We start from the raw sequence: 11,997 nt of genomic DNA, 5'->3' as shown, positions 1-11,997 counted from the left end.
TAAGCAGTCGCAAGCTTTGATTAAGTAAGCTTAAAGTGAGGCTGGAAGAGTCAACCACTACAGTTGAGGGAACATGTGCATAGCAGTCATGGCTGTTTCATTGCCACATATACCCTGTTCATCCCTTTGGGGTCACAGTTATAATCAATCCCAAGCCCTGATTAAGTAAGCTAACGAACACTGGTCGAGTCTACCTCACAAATGTAAGGGGAACTAACTCCTAACAATCTCTTTACTGCTGCATGTGCTTGGTTTTTTTTTCCTCGACTTTTTACTGTCCTATAATCAGATCGTGACCTCGATTATGACACAAGCTCCTGGCCGCGAAAGGCTAACAAAAACAGCCAAATGTGAAATTTAAAAAATGATACTTGTCATGTTCTACCAAAGAGTTAGACTCTCTGGTAGGTCTATAACATATAGATCTAGTACTGACATCTCTGCTTCTTTGCTTTGTGTTTATGTATTCACATCTAAAGTTAATTTAATTTTAGTTGGAACTGATATTTAATAAAAATACTTTCCCGATTATTTTGGCGGTTTAACATACAATATGAATTCCGGATTTGTTTTCATTCACAACTCAGAGTCGCCGCCTCGAGTAAGATTCTTCTGTGATATCTACAGGCCATATAGATCTATATCTGGTCCAGTTTCACTTTGATTACCCTGTCAAACAAGTCAGCCTTCGCCCCTGCCGTCACGGGAGTTTCTTTTTGGTCATTGATCACTTCCACTTTTTGGTACTCAGGCTCTGAAGAACAAACACAGAATAATGTTCACAAAAACACAGTTTGAGAATTAAAGCATGAGATCTTGGCACAAAAAACTACAGCAAAGAAAAAATCTCGACTTTGGTTTGCTGAAATTCACTTCCTCAAGCATAACACTGTGTTCTATTAGTAGAATTGTGGAATGTAAGAAAGAGTTGTCCCCCAAAATGTTTTTTGTGTTGGACGTTGGTAATTGAGTTTTCAAAGAAATAAAAAAAAACCCCTCTTCATTACTTATTTCAAAATTTCAAAAGTGGCATAATGATGCAGTGTGAAGTTCTAATTGTTCAGAAAAATAAAATATAAAATATTCTCAGTCTCATCTGGAGAAAGACCCAGACAGCCATAATTTTGACAGCTGTTCTAGTCGGTCACTAGGTGTACAAATGAAAAGATCAGAAGGCGGGAGTTCTTTAAATACAGAAAATAAATACATGTTGAAGTTTCATAATTTAGGTGTTCATCTCTAAAACTTAAGATCTAGAAATAATTATTTATCCACTTGAAATTGTCTAAGACGGCTATCAATTGTTGAGGACAAAAGTGGATGACTTAGACGTGTGGATGTCTCACTCAATGTCATTATCATGTTAAAAATACACAAGGGGGGGGGGAGTGCTTGTTTGTACAGGTGATATATATATATATAATTATACAATGATACTGGGTGCCCATTGGCACTACTGGCTGGGTCGGGTCGGTTTGCTAGCCAGATTGAGGGCACAAGGCGGCAATTGTGGCACAAACCGATCACCTGATTCGTTGCCTCAAAAACATACACTTTTGTTTTCAGGCGACGAGTCGGGAATCTACCCGACCGGACCTGATCCCATCCGCAATGGGCACCCGGTATTAAAGGAGGTTCGACTATACTTGGTCACTTTCCTGGAAACCTGTAGAACTAAATCTTCAAGGAACAATGTATTTGCTCCTAGCACACACACACACACATGGCAAACATCCATCATTGAAATATCTTATATTTCAGTTAGAAGTCTTTGCTTCACTAGTCGGTGTGAAGAAATGGGAGCACAAGGAATGGATTAGCCAACAGTCATTGGATTTAATCAGGATTAGAAGAAAACTTAAGGCAGAAGCGAAAGCAAGTAGAACAAGAAGATCAAGAGCCGTAAGCTCTACATTATCTGCACACACATTTTGCTTTTCTCCTGAGCTGGATCTTCAGTGTTTTATTGGATTCAGTATGGTATACGTAGACCTCGATTCAACAACACGTAATTAGTTATCTTGGGTAACCTACAAGGTTATATACTGAATAATGGAAAAAACGAACCCTGTCAGTCACAAGTACTCAAAGCTGTAAGCCTTAGTAACAAAATATCACTATCCTTATTCTATAAAAAACGACATATGTAAAAAAACAACAACCACAGCTTGTCAAAACAGTTTACATTTGAAGAAACATCCTCCTAAGTGTTTTAGCACCCTATCAACAAATTTTATAGAAAGCCAGAGCAATAACAGCAACAGCTCCAACTAGGTAGGGAGAGACCAACAGATAAAACAGAGGGAAAAGAAGTACAATGAAAGGACAAGACAAGAGTGCTCTCAAAGCATCCACAAAACCTGTTCTTCCAGCAAAAGTTGAGCTGTCATGGACAAAATGGGAAATCCAAAAAGACCTACATGGTTGAATAATAATGTGAAGTTTCTTCCGGGGAAAGGTTTTCGTTCATGTCCTCTTCACTCTCTCCGATATTGTCATAGATCCTCTCCTGGTCATCATTTATCTTTTTCTGTATCACCGCCATCAGTGCATCAAAGATGAAAATGTACTGAGTCTGAAAATAAAATCACGGTTGGCAGTTAGATCAAAATATAACAATTAACTCTGTTTTGCCTGGAAAAGCATCCCGTCTTTAACTATCAAAATAAGAGGCCTCTCCGAAAAGGATTGTGAAAATGGTAGTGACTGAAAATGAAATAACTCTCTTTATCATCTGTTGTGCAAAAGGCTATGCTCTCTACTCGAAGTTGCGGAAGTAAACGTTGCAGATGTACAACAAAACGTATACATCTGGTATGTCACATCAGATATGGCGACCCTTATAGTGGAGATGTGAAAGAGGGGGCATCATGTAGTTTTTACATGCAGAATCTAAGGAAATGACCCAATGAGATTTTTCAGGGAACTCGTCGATATGAATGGAGAAAACGTTTTGAGGAAAAAAGCTGATAAATCATGGAAGCAGCTTGTTCTATTAATGCAAGACAGACACATTTGGAAGACAAGCCGTTGAACATAAGCAGGCGATGTTTGAGAAATAGCCACTCTTGTTTGTGGTGATAGGAGGTATAAAACTGGCTAGATTTGTTATGCTTCTTGATCTTCCGGTATCAATCTTTCAATTGTTTAGAAGCAGCTTGGATACCTGTACCTTAAGGTATCAGTTTGATGGATACCTAAACCTAACTTAGGTTTGGACTGTGAACCTCACCTCCGTCTGCACCATACCGGGACAGTTCTCCCTCATCTTCATGACGTAACTGAAAACGTCGATGTTCTCATCTAGTCTGTGCTTGTCCACGAACTGGCTCAAATAGTCCAGGGCAATAAAAGTACCAGTGTGACCCACACCAGCGCTGTGAACATCATAACATAGAACAGGGTATTCGTAACATAGAACAGGGTATTCGTAACATAGAACAAGGTATTCCTAACATAGAACAGGGTATTCATAACATAGAACAGGGTGTTCATAACATAGAACAGGGTATTCATGAAAATGAAAGACAGTCTCTGCATAGAGAAATCATACTAATAATAATAATACTCTCTCTCTCTCTCTCTCTCTCTCTCTCTCTCTCTCTCTCTCTTTCTCTCTCTCTCTCTCTTTGTGCGTGTGTGTGTGTGTGTGTGTGTGTATGTGTGTGTGTGTCTGTCTGTGTGTGTGTGTGTGTGTGTGTGTGTGTGTCTCACTGTCTCTCTCTTCACACACACAAACACAGACACACACACAAACACACACACACACACACACACACACACACACACACACACACACACACAAACTCACTCACACACAAACTCACTCACACACAAACACAAATACTCCTTACATTAGGGCCTATTGCACTCTGCACAAAAAGACAATATCTGACTCCGCAATATCTTTTCCTGGAACACAGAATGCAATAAGCCCTGAAGGATTTCCCGATCAACTTAAATGACGTGAAGCAGAGGTTTATTTAATACTGAGTGCGTTGGTCAGTGACATTTCCCAACTTGACCCCATCCGAAATTTTTAAACATAGTAAAATGTGGGTATTTTTACACCCCCACAGACACAATTTAGATTATTATTTAGGAGGCGGGCTTCCAACCATGACACTGTCAGGGCCAACCCGGACTGAGGGGGATACAATATCCCAGCAGAAAAATCGAGATCTCTATAAAACATCCTTGCAGAAAGATCAAGGTACTCTATAAAAACTTCTACCCATTTGGGAATCAAACTGCGGTCTACTGCATGCGACTGTGAAGTGTTTATGCGCTACACCACAGATGCCAGTATTCAATTCGATCTGATTATGTGGATTAAATATGCAGACTCCTTAACTGACAAATAGGTTTCTGTTTTAATCATGTAAGAAAGCGTCTACCAACCTGCAATGGACGACAAATGGCCCAGAATTCGTATGTATGGCTTCCTGTCGCACAATTTTAACGAAGCCTACCACATCTTCTACTGTCAAGTCGGCCTTGGCATCAGTCCACTCTTGCAGGGAAAAGTGGGTCAACTGGCGTTTTTCTGAACCCTGCAAAAAAATAAAATAATGGACACATCACTGTTAGAAAAAAGGAATCAGGTACTACAGAGCGGTCAGAATTTTGTTGTGCAATTTATTGCCAAACTAGCCTGGTCCCCTTTCGATGAAAAGAGTGATCGCCTGAAAATCATTGGTCTACTATATTTACACTCTACTGGAATGGAGCAATCTTGAGAGAAAAGTGACACATGTGTTTCCAAGTTGCCAAATATATAATAGATGTATAGATTGATTCTCTATTCCGCTTTCGTGGTTGTACACTCCAGAATTTCAAAGATGTGGAAGCACTGCCCACGGCTAGTCAACGGAAACCTCACTGGTTTACAAAGGCGTCTTAGAAGACGGACTTTCCCATGATTAGAAATCTGTGTGGACGAAACAAAGCATTTTGGAAAAATCGGGGAAAGCAGTTTGCGTGGATTTTTAAAAAGTTAGGTCCTAACCACAAGGATGCTGTGGACGCCTGCAAAGTTTTTCAAAGGTGTGGTTAGGTAATAAGGGACTACAAACTGCTTTCCCCGATTTTTCCAAAATGCTTTTCTAAGACGGTTACAGGGGAAAGAGTACAGGAAGAACTCGACAGACTTGAACTATGGTGTGAAGCGACCAACGGGAAACTGAACCCAGACAAAGCCTGTGCACTGTGGTGTACACTGAATAACCATGCAGTGCACGATGACATGCCAAGTATCTCGATTGTAGGCAAAGTGCTGAAGCGGGAACCCACACTGAAGTACTTGAACATCACGTTTGATTGCACCCTCTCTGGCAAAGATCACATCACGAGAACAATCTCCAGAGCGAGAAAAGGCCTAACAGCCCTTAAGATGATGGCCAGAGCTAAGTGAGCCAGAAAATCCTTGTCATCCTCTACCAGACACAGATCCTCTCTGTCGTAGAGTACGGGCTCGGACTCTTGACCCTATCAAAGGCGCAACTGCAACGACTCGAGGTGTTACAAAATGAAAGAATGAGGGCAATCCTGGGGTGCACACGGGATACCTCAACTGAAGCAATGAGATACATTGTACTTCCTAGACTTCCTATGTGCAGACGAGAGGCACAAACTGGCACAAGTCCAAGCCTTTCTGCGAGTCAGCGTAGACGAGACGAACCCTCTACTTAAGAAAGTGGGACGGCAGATGACATCAAGGCTAAAGATGGGCACAGAATAGATTACTCAAGCCACGAACACCATCAACGAGTGCTGCCAGATACAAGACATCAGGAGAGGAAGGGATTAGGTCAGTGAAGGCAACATTGGTTAGAGAATGTCGCAACTGGCCACTTGGAGCTACACACGCTGAAATTGAAACCTTGATAGAACAGCATAGCGAACATGGAGATGCTGTGATCTTCACGGATGGATCAGTCAACTGAGAAGTCAAATCGGGCTGGGCCTTCAGTGTCAGAGTTGATGGGGTAGTAAAGAGCAAAGTGGAGCAAGTGCACTGACAACATCAAGTATGTGTACGGAGATAAAAGCTATAAGGTAGGCTCTACACCGGATCAAGAACACAAGCCACCAGAAACAGTAATCACTATTGACTCTATGAGCAAAATACAGAAGGTACAGAAAGGGATGATGTATGCGAACTGGACGGCTTCCATCAGGGAGAACAGCCTGGAAAGAGTGGCCTGGATCTTCTGCCCGGGTCACGCGGGGGTAACCGGCAACGAGAGAGCAGACAAGCTGGCTTGAGAAGCAACAGTGGGAGGGAATTTGACACTGGACCCCACCAACCGTCCTAACCGCTGTAAGAGAAAATTTGAGGAAGAATAGGGCGGATAGCGGTTCCCACACTCTAGGTAGATTGAAGGAGAAGGGGATCCAAAGAGGAGAAGGGGATCCAAAGAGGAGAAGGGGATCCAAAGAGGAGAAGGGGAAACACAGCCACCAAAGTGGACCAGTCCGACGGATCTCCAACCAGATTATGACGGAGACTACAAGCAGACAGACTCTGGGATGGATCCTGAAAGGGGGGGGGGGGGGAGAGCAGAGATGGACATGTTCCGACTGCAGTGACCCCAACACAATGGATAAGTAAGACAAGTAAGTCAAGTAAGATTGATTCTCTATTCCGCTTTCGTGGTTGTACACTCCAGAATTTCAAAGGTGTGGAAGCACTGCCCACGGCTAGTCAACGGAAACCTCACTGGTTTACAAAGGCGTCTTAGAAGACGGACTTTCCCAAGATTAGAAATCTGTGTGGACGAAACAAAGCATTTTGGAAAAATCGGGCAAAGCAGTTTGCGTGGATTTTTAAAAGTTAGGTCCTAACCACATGGATGCTGTGGACGCTTGCACAGTTTCAAAGGTGTGGGTTAGGTAATAAGGGAGGAGTTTGTTCACAAAGCCTGCCAAGTCCAGTTTTTTATATAGATTATATAGATATCTATTCAACTATCGAAGATAAACTTTCCAGCTTTTGCACAGTGACTTTTATCAATTTGTCTTAACAGGTTTATATTTTTGTAAACACCTGTTAGCTCTTTTCTCGAAAATCCCTTAATAAATACAAATAACAAATCCCTCGGGGTGATTTCTACTGATTTAAAAAGGTTTACAGCTGGGACATTATCGCTTTTAAAAGGAAGTCCGTCATGTTTTTCTTATCGCAACAGTATGCTTATTGAACGCATGTTTTGACAACTTTTAGCGCAAAAATGTGTTCACAATAAATTAATTTCTTGTAACTAGTTTTGTCACAAAAAGTGTCATTGGTGAGCTGTGACGTAGGCCAAATACGTACGCACAATATGTGTGAGAAGCGGGAAGTGCTGTGAACAATTCCGTTTTCCGCGTGAAGGAGATTTGTAGTATTTTAAATAAATGAAAGAAGAAACGTTTTTTAATCTTGCCTCGAAAGTTGTGGAAAAATATGATTCAGTTAAGACAAATTGATGCAAAATGCTGTGCAAAATATGGGTGACATTGGTTCTTCCGTTAAAAAGGTATTTGAGAATAAGTTGTGCCACAAATTTTTGACCGCCTTTTAGTCTCAATTCACAATGATTTTTAAGGAAGGTATTAATGCTAAAGTTTTATTTGCTTGCACTAGGGTTTTCAATTATGTAACCTCTTTGCCCAAATTTTTGGAATATTCTTGCTATGACAAGAAATAAAAGAAAGATAAACTTAGCTTCAAAAACTTTCTAAATCTCGTTTGATGTAGATTGTGGAAAGTGGTCACAACAACAGCGATATATAGGCACTTCAGTGACATTTTCAAACTTCTCCGAAGGCACTAAAATTTGGATTATTGAAAAGAGCTTGGCTTTCTGTTTTCAGAGCTTTAAAAATTTTTGCGATATCTTTGTTAGTTCAGAAGCAGCGACCATTTTTGTGAATCAATTTTGTACCTCCAAAACTTGAAATTTAAACGTCATAAAATCCTTAATAATAGTTGTATCGTAACCATTGAAGTATCATTTTGTTTGTTGTTTTAAGTAAAATCAATATATAAAAATAAAAGTCAAGTACATTAAGAGTAAAATTCTATTTACCGTTTAATTACGTCATAATCGTGACGTGTTGAGTCCCATACCTATTATCCCAAAAAAGAAACGGGCACACTTTCCATAATAATGGTCTGATTTTCAAAAGAAAAACATCACTCATTTTGTTTTAAAGAGTTCTTTTCCTTGCTTTTAGAGGAAAATGATTAAAATTGAAAGCAGTTTCAATCTTACATGCATAACTCAAGCAAGAGGTTGGCGGGTGCTCTGGGGTGTGGTTTGTTCCCTTTTTCCCCATTAGCAATCAACCGTCCTTATCTCTCCTCGTTCTTTTCCGTGTATGTTACTTTCTTGTAAAACCTCTAATCTTCAGGTCTTATCATATGACCTATTTGTGTTGCAGTTAAACCCGTGCTAAAACTAAACTTTAAAAAAAGCATAACACAGACTTGAAGAATATATAAAAAATTCAACGAGTATGGTGTAAAGCGGGAAATCACCGTAGAATATGATTATTACTGAGGGTAATCAAATACAGATATGTGCACCATGCAATGACTCATACCTCGAAGAACAGCGACATCAGTTCTACGATAAACTGAGTGACCATTTAAATACCGTGGATGACAAAGATAATGGGACAATCATGGGGGTTTTTAAAGGCAGAATGGACACAAGGAAGACGACGTGGGAGAGATACATGGGACCACACAGTGACAGAGAAACCGATCAAAACAGCAATGGAGAAATGCTATTACAGTTGTGCGCAGAACATGACCTCGTCATATCAAATACCTTCTTCCAACACAAAAGGATTCAAGTTAAAACTTGGTACAAATGGAATGACCTAAAGATAGCATCACAAATTAATTTTACTTGGCCAAAAGATCGAAACTGAGAAAAATCAGAGACTCAAGAGTGATTCCGATCTACATCACAGACAGTGACCACAGACCAGTCATCATGACTACCGTCACTCCAAACAGGAAAAGGCCAGAAGCAAGGAAACGACGAGAAGTCGTAAATCTCAGAAATATAAAAGACAATACCAAAGATAAGATACATGAACGTTTCAAAGATGTATTTCACAAATTGCCCAAACAGCCGGGAGACATTGAAGAGGAATGGAGCCACTTCAAAACATGTAAGAATTGAACATTAAAATGAGTGCAGCACCAGGAAAACAAGATGGCAGAAAAAGAAAACAACTATATGGTGGATAGACCAAGTGAAGGAAGCCATCCAACTGAAGAAAAAGCCATTCAAAAAGCGGCAGAAATCAAAGACAGAAGAAGATTACATCCTATACAGAAAGGAACGCCGCAATACATCAAGGGTAGTAAAAGAAGCTAAGAACAGATCCTGGATAGTATATGGAGAACGGCTGGTAACAAAATGTAAAGAAGATCCTTGACAGTTTTACAGGAGAGTTAAAAGCATGAGGATGTATAAAGGACCATTCAACCCTACTGAAATAGTCAATGTTGAGAACGGAACCCTATTTTCAGAAAACCAAAGATTAAGGTAGGATGGGAACGCTATTTCCAGGAGCTGCTGAATCTTATAGGAGAAACAACAGCAAACAGCTTCTCACCGAAAGAAACCACTCCAGAACCATCACCACTGCTGAGTGAAAGCCAACATGTTAGAAAGAAAAGCCCCACAAACAAAGCGATAGGCGTTGAAAACGTCACAGCAGAAGAGATCAAAGTATACGGCCATTTCGGAGAACTCTGGCTATGGGGGGATATTTAACCTGGCCTGGGCGACAAAAACAACACAGAGCCTACAGAGGAATATCCCTTCTCAGCCGTGTGGATATAACGTTTGCTAAGATACTGAAATGAGAATGAGAATTATTGTACAGACTCCACTCATTGAATCCCAGTTTGGCTTTAGAAAAGGCACCGCCCCGTAAGGGGGGGGGGGGTCTTAGAGGAATATGGTGTAAAAGGACAATTGCTGGAGAACATCATGGCACTTTATAAAAACAGCCTGTGTGCCGTAAGATCAACAGAAGGACTATCGGACTGTTTCCACGTCAGGTCTGGGGTGAAACAAAGGTGTGTTCACTCTCCGCTTCTCTTCCTCACTTATGAGGATGAATAAGATCAAGAAAGCAGCAGATGGCAACATCAATGAACTGAACAAGCTTCTATTTGCTGATAACCACAGTAGGCCTACATTAAATACAGATGAAGAGGAATCACAAAAACACACCACAAAATTAATTAATGAGGAATGTAAAAACCTAAACATGAAAATCTCTATTTCGAAAACAGAAGTTATGAAAGCTAGAAAAAACCCAGGGAAACTCAACACCCTTATTGACGGAGGACAACTCCAACAGGTAGAGGAATTTAAATATTTGGGAAGCATTTTCATACTAAATAGGCGTATGGACAAAAAATAAATAAACAATAACTATGAAGGCAAATGCAGTGACCTACCAGCTACCAACGGTCTATATGTCCTCCTTTGGACTCGACACATTTTAACGCGTCGTTCGCAATGTTCAAAGTGGCCAAACACAAGGATCCACTCAACCATGAGTACCCAAAGCCACATATGCTGTACACTTTACAGTAAGGAGCTGTTTTAGAGACAATAGGGCGAGGGGTGAGGTTGCCCAATAGAAAACATTTGTGGAGTTGATGTAACCTGAAAGGTGAATATGGGCTTTGCCAAGGAACCAAAATGTCATAGAGAAAATGTCCACGCTTTTCAAGACCATCGAGGAATCATAAACACATTGTTATCCTCTGATAGTTTCGCGAACGGGAAAATGGTACAGTCGTAAAAGAAGATCTGCCCTGAGAGTGCGGACAGTCAAGATGAAGGAATGCCATTGCTGCAGACATCATGGGGCTCATCGTTTAAAGGGGTGCGAATGATGTATATTTGACTTGAAATGGTGTTTTGTCCGGATAATTTTAGTTCTGATTCTCTACAAGTACTAACTGAGGAACCAATAAAATTTCCACCCTTGACATCAAAGAAGGCCTTTGGGGCACTTTAACATTATTTCTGTACCTTGTGCGAAACTTACGAAATGAGTTGGTGGTGAGGAAATGTTAAATACAAAAAGCTCTCTGCTCTTTACTAATCTTAACCATGATCACAGCAGGCACAGGAAACTTGAGAAGAAACTATCTGCAAAGATCTATTTGCCTGTTAGACTACTGTAGTATGCAATATGGCTCAATCGTAGGGATTTTTAGAGGTAGGCCTTATGCGCACTAATGAGCCATGCTACAAAAATGGGGACATAGCTGAAAATGGGTTGTTTTTTTAGGCGCGTTGTAAAACAAAACTATCCAGTAGATTTTTCTAAAATGAATATCAAACAAATTTCTTTTGACTTCCTAAACTTATGTACAAATTTGAAGCGCAAAACTTAAGTGTGGACGGAAATATTGACAAAAAAAGTTGTACAGTTGTTTTTTTTAGATCACCCTGTATATTGTATATATTTATCACAATGCTGTGGAATCAGGAGCTCATCATCTTTTTTTGGGCATGTAGAGCTATTGGTATTATCTTAAAGCTTGTCCACTGTCTTTCTTGAATTAAATTATTTATTTAAAAAACCGTCTATTTTGAATAGAAGTCGAGATACCGGCGATTTATACCTACAAACAAATAACTTACCATGGAGATCTGGAATTTACGTATGGAGTATATGTTGATCATTAAGACCTGGGTCATCTTCACCACAATGTCTCCATACTCAACAGATTCGTTGAGTTTCTTCGGCCAGTACGATTTCCCTTTTCCCTGAAAGTGAAAGGTTTCAGATTTTGAGATAGGTGTGAGACGGTGATGTTCTCTGACCAACTACACTCATTTAGACACGTTGGCAGTGAATGTTTGCATAATTCAAGAATCTTGCAAAAAGTAACACCCCCAAACCCTCAATATGGAATCTGCTTAACCTAGTATACAAATCAAACGTCGCACGAGGTCTGTTAGC

The 11,997-nt window shown here is 40.3% G+C and overlaps 1 protein-coding gene across 1 annotated transcript in view; it reads right to left on the bottom strand.

Annotated features, from left to right (window-relative positions):
• Positions 1-747: 747 nt before the first annotated feature.
• LOC101846943 (phosphatidylinositol phosphatase PTPRQ) overlaps positions 748-11,997 on the bottom strand; it is a 65,002-nt gene continuing 53,752 nt past the window's right edge. The window contains exons 26-30 of the mRNA XM_005091479.3: positions 11,676-11,801; positions 4,402-4,553; positions 3,233-3,377; positions 2,421-2,575; positions 748-754 (exon numbers count right to left, since the gene is read on the bottom strand). Of these exons, the coding sequence (XP_005091536.1) occupies positions 748-754; positions 2,421-2,575; positions 3,233-3,377; positions 4,402-4,553; positions 11,676-11,801 (585 nt within the window). The remainder of the gene's footprint in view (positions 755-2,420; positions 2,576-3,232; positions 3,378-4,401; positions 4,554-11,675; positions 11,802-11,997) is intronic.

The sequence above is a fragment of the Aplysia californica genome, unplaced genomic scaffold (assembly GCF_000002075.1).
Source record: "Aplysia californica isolate F4 #8 unplaced genomic scaffold, AplCal3.0 scaffold00030, whole genome shotgun sequence".
NCBI lineage: Eukaryota > Metazoa > Mollusca > Gastropoda > Aplysiida > Aplysiidae > Aplysia > Aplysia californica.
The sequence above is the reverse complement of the archived record's forward strand: the minus strand, read 5'-3'. Positions and strand labels throughout refer to the sequence as shown.